At 28.3% G+C, this 25,147-nt stretch overlaps 1 protein-coding gene across 10 annotated transcripts in view; it reads left to right on the top strand.

The window, feature by feature from the left end:
- Window positions 1–23,749, top strand: part of CtBP (C-terminal binding protein) — a 284,561-nt gene extending 260,812 nt beyond the window's left edge. For 8 of the 10 annotated variants that reach the window (XM_075367866.1, XM_075367872.1, XM_075367882.1 and 5 more), the window contains one exon: window positions 5,512–11,054. In XM_075367866.1, coding sequence (XP_075223981.1) covers window positions 5,512–5,577 — 66 coding nt within the window. In that variant the 3' untranslated portion in view covers window positions 5,578–11,054. Of the gene's footprint in view, window positions 1–2,378; window positions 2,821–5,511; window positions 11,055–23,249 lie in introns of those variants that run through there. The other 2 variants (XM_075367884.1, XM_075367883.1) reach the window with 2 other exon arrangements.
- Window positions 23,750–25,147: the final 1,398 nt, after the last annotated feature.

Below are 25,147 nucleotides of genomic sequence, written 5' to 3'. Positions count from 1 at the left end.
GCTATGGAGTAAAAAACTACTGGACTGATTTATACGTAGGAAAAGGGAAATAAAGAAACAGGTCAAATTTTGTGAATTCCATAATGTTCACTTTTTTTAGTGTTTTATCAAACGTTCAATTATGTTCATTTAATCTTCATATGTGTACTCAAATCTAGCACTAGTGAAGTATTGCCATATCTGTAAGTATATATATAAAAATTAATGTTTGTTTGTCCCTTATGCATTCCTATACCATTCATCCAATTGCAATTAAAATTTGGTGCGTTGTGCGCACACCCACAAAGGTTTCTGAATTAGTTTGGACCTGCTAGGTGGTTCTGAGGTTAGATATTTAGGAAAATTGTATTTATAGTCTGATTTGGCTCATATTCAGAATATATATTATTTACATGAAAAGAAATATTTTTGCAAAAAATGGAAAAAGGTAAGATGGGAAAGGTTAAATTTTGTGAAGTTCTGCAATATTCAGTTTTTTAAGGTTTTATTCAAATTTTCATTTCTGTTCATAGATAGATTAATTATATTTATATATATATATATGTTCTCAAATCTAGCCATGGTGAAGCATTGTTGGGTCAGCTAGTTATAAATAATGAAAACGTTTATGACAAAAATACAATGTTATTTAAAAAAAAAAAACCCTGTAACTATTGTAATTTAATAACTGGTTCACTTTTCTCTTGTCAATACATCAATGTTCATTTGTCCATACTCTCCTTAATCTCTTCTATATTTCATTCCATCATCCTTCAGTACTCCCAGATAATATCATAAGTATTTGTGAACTGCTTTGTCCAGGCAAACCTATTTTTCAAGTGTTTTTCTCTATATTAAGAAAATTTCACAACTGAAAAGAATGATTTGCTACTTATCCCTTCTATATTGTTTTTTAGAACAGCGTTCTCAAACTGCTATGCAAAACAGACACAACAATGTAGAAAAATATACAAAATTTTATATTAAAATTATTATTATTACAAATTATTAAAACAATATATTTTGGCTAGCAAGAATGAACACACAACAGTGACTGGTCCATCTCATGCATGCACTGTGTCACAGATGGACAAACAAACAACAACCACTGTAAAAGGATTGCTATACTTTCCTCTAGCACTGAAGCAAGTTAGTTGGTCATTGTTATCATACAGATGGAAGGATACAGTTGCTTCCAGTGTTTTACATATTTGGTGGTAATCTGGTTTAAAAATCTTGTTATCCTGTTATTTTTCATTTGATAAAATTGAAGTGCTAATATTGGCTACGTATCTCAAAAAAGACATTTTTTCTTATATACATACTTATCTACATTCTTTGCTTAAACCAATTGATTTAGTTTAGGTGAAATAAAGCATTAATCAACATGGATAAGTGGCTTATAGTGCAACAATAGACAAAACATTTTCAGTTAAAACCCCTGAATCAAGATCTTCAGAATCAGAATTCGCAGTGAGTATAAAGAAATACAAAAAATGTGGTGATGTGACTTGTCAGCTAAACTGCTAGATGTGATACTGTGCACCACAGAACAGAAAGCTTGGCATTAAACGTTAAGAGAATATAAGTAACTCAAGTCAAAAATAGTGTTTTTTTTTTGTTTTTTTTTGCCATAAACTCTATAAGAACACAGATGAAAAAACTATGCTCAATTTTTTTTTACATGCAGTCTGTATTCCAAAGTACAATTAAAGAGGTTATTTATTTTTTAATGAGCTTTCAACATGAACTACTGCTGATAAAATATTCAAAACTTCTTTATAGAAATTGTTCGGAATGCAAACAGTGTGTTCGCTTCTTTTCTGAATTGTGCTCGAGCTATGACGAGAAAATATGAAGATGTTGCCATCAAAATAAAATCTGTTCAGAAATTGTACCCTCACTCATTGCAGCATACGCAGTAAAACTGTTGCCAGAACAATTTAAATATGTTCTCCCTGAGGACTTCAAGATAGTCAGTTTTATTAAATTTCAGGCTTTAAACTCGTTTATTTTTGAGTGTGTCCTGATTTGGGCATTAACCATATTCAGTTCCTGTTTACACAGCAGCGAGATGGCTTTCTAAAAAAAAAAAATGTTTAGCAGGTTATTTGAGCTACATACAGAGGTATAGATGTTCTTAATGGATACTGACTTTTACCTATGTGACTGATTTTGAACTGTGTGATCAGTTGACACAAATGGGCTGTGGATCAAACACTAGCCTATTTATCAGATATTTTCAAGCATCTCAATGATTTAAATTTAAGTTTACCAGATGAAATAACAAATCGATTTTCAGTAGACAATAAAAAATACATTTATCAAAAAATATCAAATTATGAATAATAGTGTTTTAAATTAAATCTTTTCAGATTTAGTAAATTTTATGATTACAGAATTGAATTGAAGGATAATCTCATCAGTAATATAAAACACCATTGCCTTACGCTCGCTGAAACTTTACAAGAATATTTTCAAGCCTATTCTGAATTCCTGTGAATATGAAATCCTTTCATTATGGATATCATTCCTGAAACCCAAGTAACTAAAACAAAATCTTGGATAGAACTATCTCACGGTGGAGGTCTGAAAGTGGAGTTTACTAAATTAGAATTATGTGAATTTTGATTAAAGATTAAAAATGAATATCTATCATTACACAAAATAGTATTGTAATTTTTTACCACATATCATTGTGAAATTAGATTTTCTGCTGTGGTAACAGTAAAAATAATAGTTGTAATAAACTGAACCTTACCCATATTAGCACTTAAAATTAAGTTCAACTGAACTCTTCACTTATTTCAAGCATGCAGCAACCATCTTTCTCACTGAATTTTTTTCATTGTAGTCAGTATCGTAACTAAATTTATAATGTAACATTTTTTTGTAAAGTAAATAAATGTTAGTTTTTTTTTTGTAAAAAATTATTTAAAAAATTGTAAGCGTGATTTTTTTTGTAAAATAGATATTTTCAAAAAGATGGTTATTTTTTTATTGCTTTACCATTCTGAGGTATAATTCTTACTATTGTACTAACATTACATTTTTAATAGTTCAGTAGTACGTTACTGATCTACAATTCACATTAGTGGTAAGTAAAAAAGAAGTTTGAGAACCACTGTTCTAGAAGATTATCGGTTATGCTTGCTAATTTATTTGAATATTCTCACTGGTTCCTATTTCTTGCCTTCTTGCTGATTCTAGAGCTTGAAATAAGGAAAAATGTTATACAAACATATCTGTCTTCAAAAATGCTTTGTTATTGAGTTATGTCTGGATATCAGTTGCCCTGGTGAAATTAGGTTACTGAAAATTTTAAGGTATTTTGTAAACTTGATGATTTCATATGTTTTTTGACCTGAAAATCGAATAAAACAAGTTCCAGAACCATATTTCCCATAGTTTTCATGATATCCATCTTAAAACATATCAAAGATAGTGTGTTACTATGGGACTTCTCATACAGAAAAGTTTGCCAAGAGGAAGTGGTCCTCTGCCAATTGCAGTTAAAACAAATGTAAGCTACTCACAAGTTTTTGATGTCAGGAGAAAACACTCCATATTATGCATATGATATGACATCCACTTGACTGTGCACCACATCCTTGTGGATTGCATATGTTATGCAGCCTTGCATCTGAAATATAAATTGTCTAGAAATATTCAAGAAATCCTGGGCAAAAATAAGGACATTTTAGGTTGGGTGTTGTTATTTCTTAGGGTTGTCTATTTACACCCATGTATTTAATTTAGTGTATATCAGCTCTTCATGCTAATTGCCATATAGTAGTTGGAAATTTTATTATTCTAATTAAGATGTAAAATGTGATATCTATTCATTACAAAAAATATGTTGTGTCCAGGCAATGATAAGGCCAAAGCATTTTTCATCCAGAAAAAACAAAAAAAAAACTTAAAACATAAAGTTGTGGTTGCATGTTGATATTAAATAAACATTAGGCAGTTTAGTTGTTTTTGGCAAAATAATTTTTTATTTTTTAGTGTAGTGTTTTTTATACTCTAAACTATATCTACATTTTTCAAATTAGACCTGAATTAAAAAAAAAACTGGAATTCCTTTGTGAATTCTTAGTTTTGAAAAATGCCACATCTCTTCACTCGTGCAGAATATGCTGTAATTTTTATGTGTGGCTTTTGCAATGGAAGTGGTTCAACTGCAGTGGAAGAATGACTGATAGGTGTACTGGATGAGTAGTTCCAAACAATAAATTATTTTGTAGAATTTTTAATAAACTTCATGGAAATTGTACACTTTACATAGTTTCAAATCTGAACTGGTACATGGTAATGGAAGGGAAAACATTCTTCAGGTGGTACAACTTAATTCTACAATTAACAGTGAAGAATTTCTACACAACTCAACATTTCACAAAGTTCAATATGGAGAACATTACATGCTCACAAACTGCATCCCTACCATGTTCAGAAAGTTCAAAACCTCCAGCTTGGTGACTGTGCCAGACGACTACAGTTTTTTCAGTGGATTAGCAATAATTACCACTTATTTCCATCCATATTAGTTTTGGATGAAGCTATTTATTTATACCCACAATTGCATAAAAAAACTCATACATGGGTGGTTTGAAGTAAACCCATATGCTGTAGTTGAAACAAATTTTCAGCAGTGACTTTCAGTGAACATGTGGTGTGGCTTGATTTACAACCAATAGGCCCTTTCCTACTAGAACAAGATGTCACGGGAAGAAATTCTGAAATCTTTAACAATCAACTTGTTGGGTCACAAACACATGTCACGAATGAAGTAAGACAATTCTTAGATGAAAAATATTTCCTGGTAAATGAATTTGGACGTAGAGGGCCTGTAAATTGGCCCTAGACCTAGATCACTAGACCTTACCCATTTAGATTACTGCTTGTGGAGATGGATAAAATAAAGGTAGCACATGTTGGGCAGCATTCTCAATGGTGATGCCCTCATTGAGGAATATGATCATCTCATTAGCTTGGTGATAAAAAAATGTAAGGAAATAAGTTTTTTCTTTTTTTGTTCAAGTTATTGTATTTAGAAAAAATTTGTCACTGAATTCTTCTATTTTATATTGGGTATCATGAAAGCTATATGGGATATATAGTTCTAGGACCTGTTTTATTTGATTTTTCAGGTCAAAAACTTAAGAAACCATATATTTTTTACCCCTTATACAATACCTTAAAAATTTCAGTATGACCTCATTTCACCAGGAGAACTTAAATCCAGGTAAAATTTTTCACTACCCATAACTCTAAACCAAATATTTTTGGACATATTTTTATATAAAGCAGTATGTTTTAATAAAGCAAAATTCAGGCTGTCTACTTGAATCATGCCCTTATAAATTTAAATATTGTAAAAATTTGTAATGAGACCTACCGTATTGGATTCAGTATTACATTGTTTCTAGAAAATGTAGGTGCTTATGTTAGTGTTTATTAAATCAATGAATCTTTTATTATTTAATTCAATCAAATAATTTTTATCCATTTTGTTTATTTTATGCCCTCTAGCCGCTGAGCACAGCTGATCCATCAAATCATCACTCACAGAAACCAGAATCATCAGAAGTTCATTAATGTAAACTAGTTGGTGATTATACATCCACCCCTTGGCTTTGGGAGTACAGGCCCGATATGAACGTGTACAAATCATTCTTTCAAAGTTTATAATTTTAATTTTCTACTGATGATTATAAGACATAATAGATAAAACTATTGTCAGCTGTTGACATTGACTTTTTATTATTGAATGAGAGTGTTTGAACATTACTGTTGTAGCCTAATTCCTTTATTATTATTATTATTATTATTATTATTATGATTATTGTATTTTATATAGGTAAGTAGATTTTTATACAGCATAAACAATCTATTACTGATGTCATAAATTTTTTTGCTTTTTTGCTTTAGTGATTATTATTATTATAATTATTATTATTATTATTATTACTATGATTATTTTCACTATTGTTGATTGAGTTTAATGTAATATAGTTTAGAGATGTTTCTCTGTTAACTTTATTCTTAATTTTAATGGGTTATTTTTTTTTTCAACAATTATTATACAATATATGTATAAATTTTGCGTTATATTTATCAAATTCCAGTCTTTTTTTGTTTTTTCTTTTGTTATTATAACTGTAATTGTTAGAAGAGAAAAGGAATGTACACTGCAGCGGAATCGTTAGTATATATTTTTGAAAAAGTACAAAATTTCTTTATAAAGTATATGTTGTGTAATTGATTTTTTGTGACTATAGATTGCATTCATTTTCAGCATAAAATATTCCTGGCTACTTTTTTTAACATGTAGTTAATTCATATCTCATATCATTTGTTATTTCTGAATATCTTCCTAGTGTTATGAATGCATACATAATACCTTAAGAACTACTGATAAATTTCAGCATATAGTCAAATTTTTATAATTACTTATTTATTAACTCTATAATTAATATTTTATTGGTTAAACAATTTTAATTTAATCAAAAGTTCTTGAACCTCTGCTTTGTATTAAAATAATTTCTTATATTGTAAGAAAAAACCTTTTTACAACGCCTTCCCTGTACCTCCTTTCAAATTACATTCTTTAATTAATTATAAATTATATTAATTCAAAACAATTTTTTTATAAATAGAGTTAAAAATAATTAAATCTGTATTGAAAATTTTGTAAAGTGGTATATAGGCAAATATCAATGGTGTAGACAAACAACTGATTGTAGATCTTTTTACAAAAAAAAAGTATTGTACAAAAGTTGCCAGGAATAAATATTTATATTTAAACTACTGATGAACAGTTGTTTAAATTAATTATATATTTTCAGCTGTACAATCAAATGACCTATGTAATTTTGTGGTTTAAATGTTGAGCAATCTCCAGTTTAGTGACAGAGATTGTATATTGTTTATAGTAAATTCTTTTTTGTTTGATTGTGATAGCTGCATTTATATATTTGAAACTGAATGCAATTTATTATATGTATATTAGTTGATGATGACAGTGTGGTGAATTAGAAAGTTATATCGGTAGATCAATTTATTTCTTTTTTTTTTTTTTTTTTTGTTAATTGTGCTCCTCTTCCATCTTGAATAAATAATAATAAAGGAGCTTTTTAAAAGTTTTTATTGTAATATTGTATGACATAGACACTTTTTCTACGGACAAATGAAGAGTATCTTTTTCTAATTAAATTTATTAGAAAAAAGGTTTTTCCATCTGATCGTAGTAGCTTTTTTTTGTCAGTTAAATGTGGTTTTTTGTCAGAAAGATGTTGATTTTTAGTGTTTTAATTTGTTATTTTTCCAAGTTAATTAATTTTGCCATGGACACCAAATGAATCTATAAATATTTAATAAAATAGGCAAATTTTAATATTTGAATCATGTGATGATTTTTGTTATCGGTTGTTAAATAAACATTGTGTGTAATAATTGTGATGAAAAGTAGGTTTAAAAGAAAATGTAAGAAAGGAAAAAAATAATTCCAATAAACTTTTTAAGACAAAATGAAGCATTTAATTGTAATTAATTTTATAAAAACCTGTATTAAAGTAAATAAAATCATCAGGTATGTTCATTGTCATAAATACTTCTAATATAATTAATTAATTATATTTACAGTATCATTGTTGTAAATGATGCATCATTGTAATTTTATTTTTTTAATAATTTGAGTTTCCAGTTGAACATGAAGGTTCAGTTTCTTTCAGAGAACTACTAAAACCATTTCTGTAATATATTAAAAACAGATTAATTTTTTTTCTTCTGAATAATAATAATAATAGTAAAAATATTATTGTATGTTTATTATTATAGAATATAATGTTTTTACTATGAATTAATTGATAGTTATACTTGTTTAGTTTTATTTTGTGTTTTCTTTGAAACAAAAATTTGTTTCTTTTTTTAGAATTATTTTGTAGAAGATTCCTAACATTTTATTGTGTCTCAGTATGTAATTATTGGTTATATTTTGCAATTATATTATTGCAATATGTGTTTGTTTCTTAAATTTAAATTAACTTTTAATTTTATATTTTAAGTTAAACATTAGTTGTTTTTTTACATTTAATTGCTTAAGCAATTCATTTATTTTTGTAATGTATGTATTGAATGAAATTTTGTTTTCCAATATATATAGTATTTCCAGATAACTGTAAATTTCCTTTTAATATTTTGTGAGAAACTTTTTTTTTAATTGCAAAATATATTTTTTGCCAAGGCCCTATTTACATTTGATAAGCCATAATTTATTGGTATATAAACCAGTAATTTATTAATTGGTGGTACATAAGCCATAATTTATTGGTATAGAAGTTTCATCTTTTTTGTTGGCAATCACAGCACGGTAAGATAGTGTAGCTATACATTACTGTAATTGTATTTTATATGAATTTTTGATGGCTACAGTTTAGTTTATAGTTAACAGTGACTGTATTTTCAGTGCTAAAATTTGAAGTAATCTTTCATCAGATGAGAATGGATAGAAATAATTATTCTTCTTCCCCTTAAAAGTTGTTGGTTTGAAATCAAAATCAGTCTCTTATTGAAATCTAGATAATTTAATTTTATATAAGTATTATATTTAATTCATGTCCTCTTCTACACTGCAGTGTAGAGTTTTTACAAAATAAACGCCATTCTCCTCTTCTTTGTGTCTTTTTTTTAGTTCCTTTTCCTCTTCAATTATTATGACATTTCCACTTTTCAGTCTTAATCCTAGTCTGGCATTTTATTTTTATTTCTGTTTTAATGGTTACTGTGTTCAGACATGTGACTTCAGGTTGTGAGGTTGAATGTAGGAGAAGATCCTCAGCCTCTTGAATAAATTACCTCTCCAACCCTGTTATATATTGGTAGGCTTAGTAGAGGTGGCAGTGCTTGTGGTGTTGGAGTGAGAAAGTGCACATCATTATACTTCCTGCTATTTACCAGTACTAAGTAAAGTGTTAAGTATACCTAAATAAAAATATTGCACATAAAAATATGGAAAGTAAATATATTGCTTGGTAAAACATCTCCAGGGGTTTCTGTTGGTTAGAGAAGAGTTAAGGGAAAAATCCATTTTTTTCCTAAGTAATCGCAATTCAGGATATTTTCATTATATAATTAAGGGCAATGGTAAGAGGGCATGTCTTGGAAAAAATTCAGGATGTATAGTTGGGATTTTTTAATTTTTCAATGCTCCCATTAGTAAAAGTAAAGCCTGTGTAGCATTAGGTAGATGCGCTCAGTCGGGGTAATTTTAACATTAGAGGCTGGAACTTTTTTGCTTGGTTGTAAATGAAACTATAAAATCAGATTGTATAGATTGTAGTACCCGTTTGATAGTAAAAAAAAATTATACAATAAAAATTTAACAAAACTTAATTTCTTAAGTTTTATAAAATTTTATTTAAAAATAAGTATTTTAATTTTGTTTTAGAAATAGAATTTCATTTCTATGTACATAGTCCACTTTCATGTAGTCATATTAATTTTTTTAGCTAGTGTGGTATTTATTGTTGTAGAACCCACCTTGCATAAAGTTTTACGTATCTGAGATAAACTATGATGGTTTTATGAATTTTGCTGCAAAGAATATGGAAATTTTTCATGGATGGATGTAAAGTGTGTAATGCTGATCTCTCCTGATAAATTCATCAATACTGTCTTAACAGTAACTTCTTCCATTTCAATTCTCAATACTATCACCCTACTTGATTCATTTATAACTTTCCTTGTTGATGTGTGTCACACGGTCATCTAATGTAAGTATTAAAGAACTGAGTAATAGCTCATACTTTATGAGCTGCAGGATTTTAAAAAAGGGATAAAAACAAACGCTTTTAAAGTGAAACTCATTTGGAGTATGATGTAGACATTACTGACCATAAATCAGCCGGAACCATTGATTTATATGGTAGCAGTCTTGAACGGGTACTACTTTCCTTCTAGCCCTCACAGTTAAGCAAAATAAAAATTTTCTCAATAACAAAATCATTTTGCAAGTTATAGACTTTTTTAACAGATTATTTTCTAATTAGACACATCACAATTTTCTTTTTTATAACTTTTTTTTCAATAAATTATATAGATAAAAGTTTTTTTTTATTTAACGTCGTTTTTAGAGATGAAATATTTTGCTTAGTTTTAAAACTACATTTGATTTAAAATAGTATTCAGTCATGGATTATTTTGTTATGGTGATGTAATGAGTGTGTGATGATTTATATTTTTATTATTATTATTATTATTATTATTATTTTAAAATTAATAAAATCTATGTATATTGATGATTATAATTTTTTTGTGTTAATAAACATATATATATATATATATAAATATATTTTAGTGTATAATAATTTTTTTTTATGCATATACAAGCATGTAGAGTGGTGAAATAACCAGGTGATAATAATATAGACAATTTTATATATATATATATTAATATATATATAATAAATAATAAGCATAGAAGGACAAAAGTTATATAATTAATTAAATGAGTACTGTAATGTAATAAAAAATATTAATGAAATTGTGTGTGATAATGGTAAAGATGGGGCAAGTGTGGATGCAATGTAAGAAGCATCATTTCGCTCACCGTGCGTGTGATGTGATAATATGTGACAGTGATGTGTTGTGTATAAGTGAATATATACATAACATTTGGACTTTTATATATATTTTAAAAAGAAAAAACAAACAGAAAAATATGAATATATCATAAATAAAACTCTCTATAATCAATAATAATAAATTAACTTTATCCGAATTGTATCTGTGGCATTGTGTTGTGCAAGAGTCCCATCTAATGATGATTTTTTTTTAATGAGAGAATATTTTATTGATTGATTAATTAATATCTTTATGACGATAAGTTTTGTTAGTTTGTAGTAGTGCAGTTTAATAATTAAATTCATATAGGTTTGTAAGTTAGGCAGCTATTGTAGAGTATGTTTATGATAGGTGATTGTAAAACAGCCAACTGAATGAATGTTCTTAGGGATCTTCCATGCTGAAAGAGACTCTAAAATCATTGTGGAAATAAAATGATCAACTATCTTGTATTTTTTTATGGGTTTTTTTATTAATTTATTTTTATCCTTAAACACCTAGATTATTTGTATTTCTACTTTATGATCTCTTGATTGTAATAACATGTGTGTGTGTGTGTGTACAAGTGTTATCTCATTTTAAAATAGTATCAATTAATCATGTTAAGTAGTTCAGTCTCTCACTAGGAAATAAAAATAATTTCAGGAGTGTCAATTTTTTATTTTTTTCCATTATCAAGAAGGTTTTTAGTTTGATTTAAAATTGTAATACTTTTCACATTTTTGTTTGTTGTAAATAAAAGTTGATTTTGCAAACCTAAAAAAAAGTGTTTATTTCAACTCAATTTTTTTTTCCAACTACAAGTTTATCAGAAACTACTGGTAAAACCACCAAGTGTGCCCAAGAATTTCAATATAATTATCCGATTCATCCTCCAGAAGTCAGGATGAAATTTTTTGGTTAAGTTAACTTTAACTTGTAAAATGAAGCACTTCTGCATTTCTGTTTACTTGTGAATATTTTTCTGTTTTTCTTTTACATATACAATCTATCCTGAAATTATTTTTATCTTTTCTGAGACACTGTTTAAAGCCTATCCTTTAAACTTTTATGCTATAAGGAAACAGATATTAGACAATATGAAAACGAATGTACTTGTGCAGTATTGACTTTCATGTTTACTTTATTTTTGTTCTCATGTACTTCCACTTCCAGGATTGAATTTTTAATATTTATATATTTTTTATGGTTATTAATAAATAAATCATTGTATATAAAAAAAAAATTAAAAGTCATTATATATATGTCATTGTATAAGGTGTCAGCAAAGCTATTATGCTGAATGCTGCGCCTGTCTGGGCTCACCGCGTGGCTTTTAGATATTGCACGGACGTTTTACTTCAAATTGTAAGTTAGTGTAATTGTATATGAAGATCATCATTCTGCTAGATGTTGTGGTACTTAAAATAACTATAAAAAGTTTATTGCTGAAAATTGAACAGAAACCATAAATAAAACAGTACACAGGTGTCCTGGGAGTTGGGTGTTGGCCAAACTAGAGGACTGAGTCCAGGCATAAAAATAGACAAAAGGGAACTATTTATTATAGGTACTGATTTAACACAGGTTACATGCAATAAGTTATAAGTACATTTTGAGAGGATAACAAAACCGCTGAAAAATCTTTCAGAGCCTCCAAGTGAGTGCACTGTTTTACAATTTTTCTTTTGTTTTTGTTAGTAACTTTTTTTTTTGTAAGCATTGCTTTTGAAGAATAAATGGTGATGTTTATCAGTAACGGAGGGAACTATATTAGGATGGGCTGAGAAGTTTCCAGCCTGACACATAGATTGCTCCACCAGGTCTTAATTTCTTACTGGTATTCTATAGTACTATTTTTCTCTATCTTTTATACCAAATATCAGGTTAGTAGTTGTGTTTATCTAGGTTTGACAGACTATTGAAAAAGACACTTATTTTATTTTCATGAAAATGGAGAAATTGGAAAAACATGTGGCTATAAAATACTTCTATTTGAAAGGTTTAATGTTTGAGATAAAACAAGAAATGGATTGCAACACAAACACTTTTCTTCAATCATATGCAGTGATAAAATAATCTGTTTCTGAATTCAAAAAAGGTCGCAAAAAACTGATGAAAAACCACCCCCACTGAGGTCACATCTCCTGAAATGATAGAGAATACCATATAATCGTGCTGAGGAATCGCAGATTAAAAGTGCGTGAGATACTGAGACTATTAAAATATCAATTATTTATAATGAACGTGTAGATAATATTTTACATAATTATTTGGGTGTGGAGAAGCTCTGCATGAGGTGGGTGCTGTATTTACTAACACTAGTAAAAGTTGCAAGAGAAGATCATTCCAACTTTGGCACTCTACAAGTAAAATCTTTGTGTCAATTCATAACTGTGTATGAGACTTGGGTCCACCACTACACTCCTGAAAGTAAACAACAGTCAAAATAATGGACAGGACCAGGTGAACCAACCCCAAAGAAGGCAAAAACAACTTTATCTGTTTTCTGAGTTGCAAAAGCAATTATCTTTATTACATTACAAAAGGTAAAAAAAATTGCTTAAAGAATTAATACATATAAAATAATTATACAGGAAAAATGTTTACAAAAACTTTTATAGGTATTATATAATAAACAAGAACAAAACAAAAGTAATGAAATGTAGTAGAAATAACTAAGATGGACCACTGAATGTGAAAATAGGAGGTGAAAAGATTACGGAGGTAGAAGAATTTTGTTATTTGGGAAGTAGAATTACTAAAGATGGACGAAGCAGGAGCGATATAAAATGCCGAATAGCACAAGCGAAACGAGCCTTCAGTAAGAAATATAATTTGTTTACATCAAAAATTAATTTAAATGTCAGGAAAAGATTTGAAAGTATGTGTTTGGAGTGTCGCTTTATATGGAAGTGAATCTTGGACAATCGGAGTATCTGAGAAGAAAAGATTAGGAGCTTTTGAAATGTGGTGCTATAGGAGAATGTTAAAAATTAGATGGGTGGATAAAGTGACAAATGAAGAGGTATTGCGGCAAATAGATGAAGAAAGAAGCATTTGGAAAAATATAGTTAAAAGAAGAGACAGACTTATAGGCCACATACTAAGGCATCCTGGAATAGTCGCTGTAATATTGGAAGGACAGTTAGAAGGAAAAAATTGTGTAGGCAGGCCACGTTTGGAATATGTAAAACAAATTGTTAGGGATGTAGGATGTAGAGGGTATACTGAAATGAAACGACTAGCACTAGATAGGGAATCTTGGAGAGCTGCATCAAACCAGTCAAATGACTGAAGAAAAAAAAAATAATAATAAACAAAACAACTTTCTTCCTACAAATTAAGTTGAATTATAAGCAAATACCAGCTGCAAATCCACTACCAGAATTTTAAAAAAACAAATGTTTTTATAAAAATGTATACTATTTGATTTATAAAACGAATTTCATAATGAAATCCAAAAGAAAAGTCTAATGAAAATTCATCTACATTATATAAAGTTTAATATTACCATTGTTATTAAAAACCCATAGAACAGTTCATCATAAATTAAGTATGTTGCTTAAAAGATACTTAGCAGAGCTACAAAGATTACATACCTAAACTCCAAGGAAAGGGGATACCCTTTTTCATATTTCTTCTACATTTATTTTTTTTGTTTTTATAATTTCATTTATAATTTTTTAAATTGTTCTTTTAGCCTTGTGAGTTTTTATGTTTTTTATTTCCTAAGATCCGTAATTTATATAGAGTTTGAAAGATTTCTTTATGTTCTACGACTTGTTTTTTTTTTTTTTTTAATTTTGTAGAAGTAAATTAAAAAACGACTCTGTTTGACTTATGAGCTAGTGTTAGATAGGTGGACCTTGCTTGAAATGACTGGCTGATATAAGGAAGAATAGAATCATCAGTTTATGAAAGACATTAATTTTATAATTAATGGAACAGGAGAAAGTTTACCATTATCAATTCAAGATTTTAATTTAGTCTGCATTAAATTTTAAGGATTTTATGTTTATACAAAAAGTCTAGTTTAGTGGATTACATATAAGATTCCCAGTTTGATCCCTTCAAAAATTAAGGAATTAAGTACAAGGCTTTTGCAGTTTATGGTAAATTTTCTGTGAAAAACCACACAAGAATTTCTGAAAAATATAGTTTGGAAAAGGTTTCAAACAACATGAAAGTTGTTTTATAGCCCAGTAGAACACTAGAATAAGAATGTTTTAATAAAAAAAAAAAATTATGTAAGATTTCATCTAATATGAGATAAACATTCAGGAATGCGTATTCCAATTTTACACTTCCATCTGATTTCTTTCCTAACCAAAACTAGTTTTTTTAAGGAATGTGTAGGGTTATATTTTGTGTGATGGGTTACAAGGGAATTACTAAAATAAAGTATGTGAAATTCACTAGATTCAGAATTCAAGTTATTTTATTACTAAAGTATCATTTTCTTAGTCGTAAAACGCTTAAGATTTTTTGTATAATATAATATTTAAATAAACCAGTTGTTACAAAGATATTAAAAATTACAAAGTTTACATGGTCACCATTTTGGAATGGATTGAGAGATCAGGTTCATTATTTTTATATAAGTAAACCTCTATGTATCCTAACAGTAAATGAAATTTCAACTCTACATGATAAATATCCTGAAAAGTAAATTTTTATGTTAAAAATTCAAAATTGTGATTGCCAGTAAACTAAGCATTTTTGGACATAACGTTGATATAAAGGTTTTTTCTTTATTTCAGTGTGAGGTACCATTCCCTGAATTACTGAAATGAATTTTATTAACACTGTATAGTGTTACTCTTCAGAGAGTGAAGTATGTACAGAGTATACATTTCCCTTAGTTATAAGAGAAGTGTATAAATAAACCATTGTTGTTAAAAAAAGCAAAGGAATGTTTTTGTTTTCTTAAATTGCATATTAAATGAAACAACACAGATTTACGTACTGAAATTAAAGATATAAAATGAGATTTAAAAGTAGAACTCCAGCAAGCAATATCATGTTACTATTTTGAGTTAGTAAATTCAAAATAGAGAACAGTAAATTAAATTGTTTTAAATTATAAAACTTATATGTGCATGTTCCCTATTTGTTTAAAATATACTGTTTCACAAAGATATTTAACAGTTTTTTATTAGTTAGTCAAACATACACAATTAATGAGAATATCGTAGGCTGGCAATCAAAACCTGCTAAGTCTTTTCACTAAAATTTTCCAGGAGAGCTAAATTTATCCTCATTATTAATGTAGCTCTGCTGTTAACATGACACAGCATATATTCATAATTTGTAGTGTTCTCAGATATTATAAAACTGATAACAATCATTTTTTCTTTGTAAGCAAGACAGCAGATTTTGGAATGGCAACTATAGCAGACGTAGCAGTATTTTTCTAAAGCATTATAAGAAGGAAATAGCCAGTAAAAGATCATAAGCAGTAAAATTCTTTATTGCATAAAGAAAAAAACTGAATACTACTATAATAACTTTTTAAACATTTTTTCTAAACTTTACTATACACACCGAACACACATCAGAAACTTCAATTAAACAAAATAAAAAAATTACATCAATTGAAGAAAGGAATAATGGAAAAAATGTTAAAAACAAAGGTTAGCAAAACTTAAAAAAACATGCGAATTTGAACTCCTTGAATAATTATCACTCATGATTTTAGCTGTCATAGAATGAATGGTAGTTGGCTGGAATGAACGATTTAAGCTGTTAAAGGTGTTTGTACTTTTGTTTTGTAATTTTTCTAGTTTGTGAGTATAATGCCTTGTAACTTTGAATTTTCATCGCAGAATTTGTTAAAATGCTTAGGAAATCGTTTCCACTCATCATCATTTTTTAATTTATAAAAAATTTCATCTGAACTGTATCTTATATATCTTATCAGTTATGTTTGGATCTCCTGTGCTTATGTCCTGGCCAAATAGATGATACATAATTTAATCCTGAGTAGTCTTGGAAGAACCTATGATCTAAATAAGACGACATGCTAAGGCGTACAGTCAACTTTGGCAGTTTTGTGGATATCAACATAATGTGTTAGTGTGTAGATAGCTATTCTTTAACCTTATCTCAGTACATGAGTGCATACCATCATACTCCATTTAAGTGTGACCTTTCTGAAGGAATTTTGAATGATAACAATATTCAGCTTTTGACTCGGATGAAACAAAGCATTAGATAATGTCAAACTCCTACTCTGATAGGGCAACCATCACTAAATGAGATGGTTTTACCTGATTTTACACTATTCTTTTGAGAAATAAAATTTCAGTTACCAGAAGAAAATTCTTGGGAGGTGATAACACCTTCTGATTTGTGCCATAAATAGCAATAATCGTTCTTTGTTTTATTATTATAAAACGTAAAATTATGCACACAGAGTTTCAGTTTGTAATAAAGAGCTGAAACTTTAACGTTTGTTGTCAAAAGCACCTCTTCTAAATCCATTGTAAACACATGAACCCCATCACCATTCAAATTATCTTGTTCTTTCTCTTTCGTAGCATCCTTTTTATTTTGTATGTGGTGTATATAATCCTCTTCAGTTGTGTTTCCTAATTTATGACTGGTACACAAATAACACTGATCATTCTTGGCAGATACACGTCAAATCTAAACTTTTTCAACATTTGTCCAAACATCTTTAACCTCAGAGGTGTTCTTTCTTGTGACTGGCACATTTATTTTTAATATTTGAACAATTCTATTTTTGAGTTCCAAACTGTTTCACAGTATTGTTTCCGATTATCATGATGGCAATAATAGAATTGCATTTTGGGCAAGTCCTTCAAAAATTCTTTCAGATGATTTGGTTGTTCTATAAGTTTATCTGATCCAGAATGACTTCTTTTAGATTTTTCAGACAAACAAGAGGGTTCATCAACCTGATCATCTGAATTGCCTTCAGAAAATTCCAGGTTTGTGGGCAAATTTTTGTTATTTTGAATCCGTGTCGAAGTTTTTTTCAAAATCGTTTGAAAGTTATTTTTCTATCATATTCTCCAATATTTTACAATTCACTTTTTATTTTCTAAATTCAATTTAGAGTTGTAAGATTCTTTCAGTTTTCTTGGATTTTTTTTTAACTATATCCAATTTTCCTGAGACATTATCATTTTTTAAACCGTTATAATTAAGTCCTTCCTCTTTTTTACTTTTATGTGTATTTCTTTTCCAAGATCATGGTTTATATGAACGATTACTTAGTACAGAATTCTGCAGTTCTTCCAGCGTTTCTGAACCATCTTCAAGGTCTAACTTTCCACCACTTCTCTATTTTCAATTTCTATATTCTCTTCTAACTGGTTTGTAATTGATATCTCAAAACAATCCATATCTTTAAATTTGTTATCAGAGAAAATGACATTATTTTTTTGCACAAGTAATAATGTCAAAGACAGTTGTAGAAATATTTAAATCTTCTGAGATTTCTATATTGCATTCATTGGTCAATATAGAATCGTTTGAGCAAGTCAAAGTTTTGTTACAATCATTAGTAACAGTGACATAATCTAAATAAGTAGTAGCTGGGTTAAGATTATCATTTGATTCAGTTAATATCTACCACACTGTTACTTGGGTCTGTCATGCTCGCTGAAATATCAACAAAATTTTTCATATCCACTGTAATCCAAATAGGCATGTTACTTATATCTAAATTTTCAATGTTTTCTGCTACTCTTATTGCATTTTGTACAGAATTTTCTTCTACTGCAACTTTTTTGTTATTTCAACTAGTTTTTTACATCGGTTACTCACATTAATGGATGATCTATGTAACAGAAGAACATAATAAACTGATAATTGCACTGGCAATTAATCTTTAAAATACAAAAGAAGGGAAAGACAGTTTTACCAGGTATAACAAATATTGGAAAAAAAGCCTGCTCTATCTTATAGTAAGCTTTTAAATCAGTGCCTGTAACTACAGATTTCAAATTATTTGATAGTACTTGTGGAACTGGCTGATGAACAATTTGTGAGGACTTTACAATTTATTAGTTGTCTATGTCTATGAAAGTATGAAAGTCTATGAAAATACAGCTACAATGTTACTTATAGTCTCAGCAATAAAGTAAAAAGATTCGGAAAAAAACATTGAAAATTCTTAAGAAGTTAAAACCAGCTAAGTCTATAAAATATAATCAAGAGAACACTCAAACCGTGCTAAATCTATTCACATTTACAGTATACTATTTTAATGCAAAATATAATTAAGCAAAGCAAAATACCTTTTAATAATGTATATTTATTTGATCTTGTTTAATAATACCAAAATAAACTGTAAGAATAATAAAATTTCTTAAATTAGGAAAAACATTACCCACAGTATAAAGAACAGTATATCGTATACCAGACTTAGCAGTATTAAACACTCTTATAAAAAATGGTAGGACATAGCCATTTTTTAAACTTCCCATAGAATGCGCTATTGATTGGAAAAGAAGTTACTATCATTATAGAGTTTAGAAATGAAGAGAAAGGATTCAAAAGATGCAACAATTTCATTTTCAATAAAATTCAGAGTTATAAGGAAAAAGATTAATATTTTATTTAGATTAATTTTTTGTGCGAGTATTAAAGGCGGCCTACATACGTTAAAGCAGTATTACATATATGCATATATAGATATAGGGTGATTCAAGGGAAATGATTTAAGAGCTTGAAATAAGGAAAAAGATTCATACAAACATATGATCAAAAACACTTTGTTATCGAGTCGTGGCTAACAAAAAAGTTTACCTGGATTTCATTCCCCCACTAAAGTGTGGTTGACTGAAAATTTGAAGATGTTATATAAGAGGTAAACTTAATGGTTTCTTATGTTTTTAACCTGAAAAATCAAATAAAACAGGTCCCAATACTTATCAGTTTTCATGATATCCAACATAAAACTGAAAAATTCAGTGATAAACACGTTTTTTTAGGTTTGAAGTACAATTACTTTGTTAAGTGATTAATAAATGCGTAAATTTTACTATCAAAACTTGAAGAGAATTTAATTCTTTTTTTGTGAATTAAGTTACTTTTTTTTTTGCGTTTGTTCTTTAACTGTACCTACATTTTTTCAATTGAAACTGAATTTAAAAAATTGAAATTCCATTGTGAATTCTTTGTTTTAAAAATTGCTGCGCCTTCACTTATGTGAATATGTTGATATGAGTTGTATGTACAACTTTTTCAATGGAAGTGCTCTAGCTGCAATGAAAGAATTCAGACATAGGTATACTCAGTTGAATCAGATTTCCAGCACAATTTTTGGTAAACGTTTGGTGTGGCATGATCAACTACCAATTAATATGTCCATTTGTGGTAGAACAATGAGTCACAGTGAGAAATTATCTAAACAAAAGAAATTGTGGAATTAGAGAAATTATGGAATTTTTAAACAATGAATTTATTACATTGCTTAAAAATTTCTCAATGGTGAAACGAAATGAAATGTACGATCGACTTCATAGAGCACCAAAACATTTTACAAATAAAGTAATAACAATTCTTAGATGAAAGATTTACTTTAAATAGTTTGGGCATAGAGAGAGAGCTACCTAGATCACTGGACCTTACTCTCTTTTATTATCATTTATGGGAATAAATGAAATACGAGGTATACAAGCAAAATTAGATATACATGATAAATTGATGCTCTCATCAAGGAATGTAGAGGATGACAGAAAATGTAAGGAAGCGAGTTGAAAATTGTTATTTATAGTTGTTTTTAATACAATAAATTTAGACCTTTTGAATATTTATTGTAAATTAATATAGTAATATTAATTTACAATAAATGTTTAAAAATTCTGCCATTGACATCAGTGCACTTTTCCATCTTATTTTGTTACATTTTTTGTTGCCAACCTAATGATATCTTCACGTTCCTTGTGGACAGCAGCATTGAGATTGCAAGTGAGTAGTTCATCATGTGTGTTTACTTTTTGCTTGTATACATCACATTTCATCCATTCCCATTAACAGTAATCTAAGGAAGTAAGGTCCAGTGATCTAGGTGGCCAATTTACTGGCCCTCTATGTCCAGTCCATTTACCAATCAATTTTGCATCCAAGAATTGTCTTAATTCATTTGTGAAATGTGTGTTCCATCAATTTCATAGTATATTTCAATTCCTTTTGCCAATGAGAAATTTTCAAACACCAGTAAAGTGGTTGTTCAAAAATTCCAGATAGTTTCTCCCCGTGATAGGTTGATCTAGTATGAAAGAGCCTGTTAATTACATTTTTTTTTTTAATTTTATGAATTCATAACTTTTTTCTTTTAAGTTTTAACTTTTTTTGTTTTCATAGACTTTAGTATATCAAATCTGTTAGAATTAAATTCTCTTCAACTTTTGATAATAAAATTTATGCATTTATTAGTAATTTAACAAAGTTATTGTACTTCAAACCTAAAATCCTGCTTTGTCATTGAAATTTTCATTGGATATCATGTGAGATTTAAGGCCTGTTTTATTTCATTTTTCAGGTCGAAAAACATAAAAATCCATCATGTTTATGCATTATACAATACCTTACAAATTTCAGTTATATTTCACATTTCTTTGGGAAAACTGAAATCCAGGTAAAACTTTTAACTAGCCATAACTACATCAAAATATCTTCGTACAAATAACAAAAAGTTATGGTTAGTTTGTATGAACTTTTTTTCTTTATTTCAATCTCTAGAATCAGTTCCCAAATTATTTGCCTTTCCTCTTGAATCACTTTGTATATCAGAAATGAAATTGAACTAAAATTTAATTTTTTGAATCTCTCTCAAATTCATAGTTTACAGTTTTCTAGATAGGAACACAACCAATCATGAGTCAATGCAAACACTCCAATTCTATGTAATGTTTTTTAATATTGTGTGTCAACATTGTCAAACAGTTCAGAGCAATGAGTAATCCTGCAACCTTATTTCCACTTAGATTATTTAAAAAGTATAAATTTAATCCACAAAACCATTCATTCACTGGTCATTATCTTAGAAGCCAAGCTGTGTTACAAGAAAGTTAATTTTGTTCAAAAATTGAACCAGTCATAATTTAATAATTTTTTTAATTTGAAAAAACTAATAGAGATATAAGCCTGTAATTCCCAATGAATGTTTTAGAGCAACCCTTATAAATAGGCATTACATTTGCCTACTTTAAGGAATCTGAAAAGGTAGAAGTGTTTGTGTTGAAAATTTAAAAAATTTAACTAAAATGGGAATAATTTTGGTGTAGCAATTTTTTTTTAGGTGACACACCAGTATATCAGTGATTTGTCCTCCTTTTAGAAAATATATGTTTTAATAACTCATCAACTTTCAACTATAATGATTAAAATGACCAGCAACGGTTATTATTTGATTGTATACTTTTATTAAAATAGAATAGTGTAATTTTTTTTGTTTTTAAAGCATATCTAGCTGATGAATTTATCTTGCTCAAAAGCATTGTTATATGAATAACAGAAACTTACTTTATTGATCTGTTTTTGCTGAATAATGTATATATATATATATATATATATATATATATTAATGCAAACAGAAATTGTATAATGTTTAAAAATTATGTGTTTTTATGTAAGTATATACATATAAACATCATTTCAGTGTCTGAAGCAGGCAGATAACATTTAATTCAACATTTGATATGTGGATAGTATATTAAATTCAGTAATAGAAAAATTGATTTCAAGTTTTAAATAGAATACTAAATCCTGACTTGTAGTGAATAACATTCAAAAGTGAATTAATAAAAATAATTTACAAAATGAGAGTGATATTATAACTAGAGAGATTCCAGTGCCATATCATAAAAACAAGCATTCTTAGAGAAGTTAACAAACCACTTATGCTGATTGTGCCATTATCAGTTTTTTCCGTTATACTCGTATCTTTTTCAAACATTGCTAATCTCATATCCATCCTTTGGCAACATTGTATGACCATGAATTTGTTTTTCTCATGTCAATATCTGATGTGATTAAAAAGTTTCATATAAAATAAGAGAGAATCTATTGTAGCATGTAGTCTGAATCTCTAAAATCTTTCAGCAGGTGTTGTGCAAAAACTAATGTATCAGTGTTGTCATAAAAAATGCATCATACAACTGTGAACATTTATGTATTGTTAATAAGTAAATTGTTTACTGTTGAATATGTTAATAAAAAAAAAAAAAATTATTTTTAGAGCATGAATTTAAAATAATGGATTTTGTCATAAAGGCCATTTGAACCTAAAAGTGATCGTTATCAAAATTCTATTCAGCCCAAGAACACTTACGTACGTAGTGCCACAGCAGTTTGTGTAAAAATTTACACGATGTTAAACAGTTTAGGAAAATTAACAACCTGTTTATTATTTTTGTTATGGTTTTAGTATTTTTGGACTAACTTAAATGTTTAAAATATTGACAAGACTAGCAGGGATAAATGCTTCAAAATAGTAACAGAAATTTTTGGTGATTGACAATCTACAAAAAAATACAGCAGTCTTGGACTCTTTAGAAAACAAAATTATACATTAAAAAAGATAATATAAATTAACCAACATATTACAGTGGGAATTTTGGATAAGGATTATTTTACAATTTCTTATCTTACTCGTAGTTATTTTAATTAAATACTTTGTGAATTTTCAGACTTGACGTGTAATAAAAAGGTAATGCATCCAAAGGAAACTACTTTGAAAAAATAAGTCGGATTGCAACAACTGTTAAGGTAAAACATCCTTATTTAATTGATCTCGAACAGAGAGTTGAGCACAAATTTACATTATGAAAACAATGGTATATGCAGAATAATTTATTAAATGCTGCATTGGAACTTGTCATCAGTCTGCTTAATCATGTATTGAAAATTCATAAATGTACCAGTATTGTTAAAACATTTTTTATCTATGCACTAGTATGGCTTGTCTGAATTTTCCTTGTGATTTATAGTTTCTGTGAAGTGTATTGTGTTAAAGAGTAAACATCCTGCTAAGTAGGTGTGTAAATCATCCAAATAATAGATTATTTGCATGGGTAAACTGATAATTAACTTTTTCAAGACTGGCATCGCACTTACACGACTGCAGTAAACTGTCTGCACAGACTACGCTTGCATAAACTCATTTTAGAACTATATTGTTTGAATATTATCATCGTGTTTTCACAACTAATATAATTCTTTTACCAAGTTCTGCACTTTGTTGTAATATAACATTTCTCAAATGTGTTTTATCTTTTTCAAAATAATTCTTAGTTTTGTTCAAAATTTTGTTTATGTTATAATAAAAATTGTTATAAAATTTGTTTTCAAAAAAAATTTTAAATGAACTTAAATAATATTCATTCCTAGTGATTGTGAAGTGATAAATCATAAAGAGAGTGACTACATAAAGATGATTAATTTTAATAAAACAACCTAGTCTGAGCATGAACTAAGGTTTACATTTTGTTAGTAATGAAAAGATTAAAGATTGGCAACAAGTTCGATAATACTAGTTAAAAATATTACAAACTGTATTTTGGTTGTATATGGAAGCTCGAAAAGAACTGGGTCCCTCATTCATATCACCTGTTCAAACTGTATGAAAAGTCTGATAAACTGTGCTAAGACTTCTTAGCTCATGAGCTTTGCCATATCTCTGTTACAAAGATAAAAGGATTAAGTATTCAATCTAAACATAGAGTAAAGTACCCAAATTTGTCATCGGCTATATGTAGTCAGTATCTTGGTGAAAACTTATCTGTATTGCAATCTCCAACACATCTAACTGTAGGATGAGACACTGAAATCCAAAATGAGGAGTAAGATGATCCTGTCTTTGAATTCTCAGTCTGACAAGTCAAGGTGAATTAAATAACCTAGGGATTTGAAATGATACAAAAACTTAGGCCAAGCTATTAAGGTTGTTGGCTTAGAGGCTGGAATCCCCAGAATAACACTTAATAAGTGTTATATTTATAACCGCCCAGAACTGTTTAAGAATTCTACTTTAAAAATGGTATTGAGTTTCATTATTTAAAAGAAAAATTTCCTGATGTGAAATGCAGCATAAAAGCTGATATTTCTTTCTTTTAATCCCTGCTCTTTGATTAATATTTTTCCAGAACTTTTTTGATCACCAATTTTTTTTTTTATAATTATTTTCTTAGCATTTCTTACAATCTGTTTAAAATACCTCTTTACAAAATTATTCAATTATTTTAGCTTTTTACTAAACTTATTTCTAAACTGAATTGAAACAATTTAACTGAATTATAAATCCATGGTAACTTTCTGAGTTGAGAATTAATTTTCCTCATATAAAGTGACTTGTTCTTAATTAGTCTGTTGCGCGGTAAATGAAGAATGTTGGGCTGCTGTCAAGGATGATTATAAGATATCTTGTTTACAGTATTTCAGTAATAATATGATTACATACAGATTGCATTTTTTGTGGAAGCAGGTACCCTGAAGTTATACCTTTTATAACAGCTCTAATTTTCACGGAACATTGTCGAGTATATATTATATAAATAATCTCTTACTAAGACTAGCACATAATGTGTTA

Source organism: Lycorma delicatula, chromosome 1 (assembly GCF_047948215.1).
Source record: "Lycorma delicatula isolate Av1 chromosome 1, ASM4794821v1, whole genome shotgun sequence".
NCBI lineage: Eukaryota > Metazoa > Arthropoda > Insecta > Hemiptera > Fulgoridae > Lycorma > Lycorma delicatula.
The sequence above is the reverse complement of the archived record's forward strand: the minus strand, read 5'-3'. Positions and strand labels throughout refer to the sequence as shown.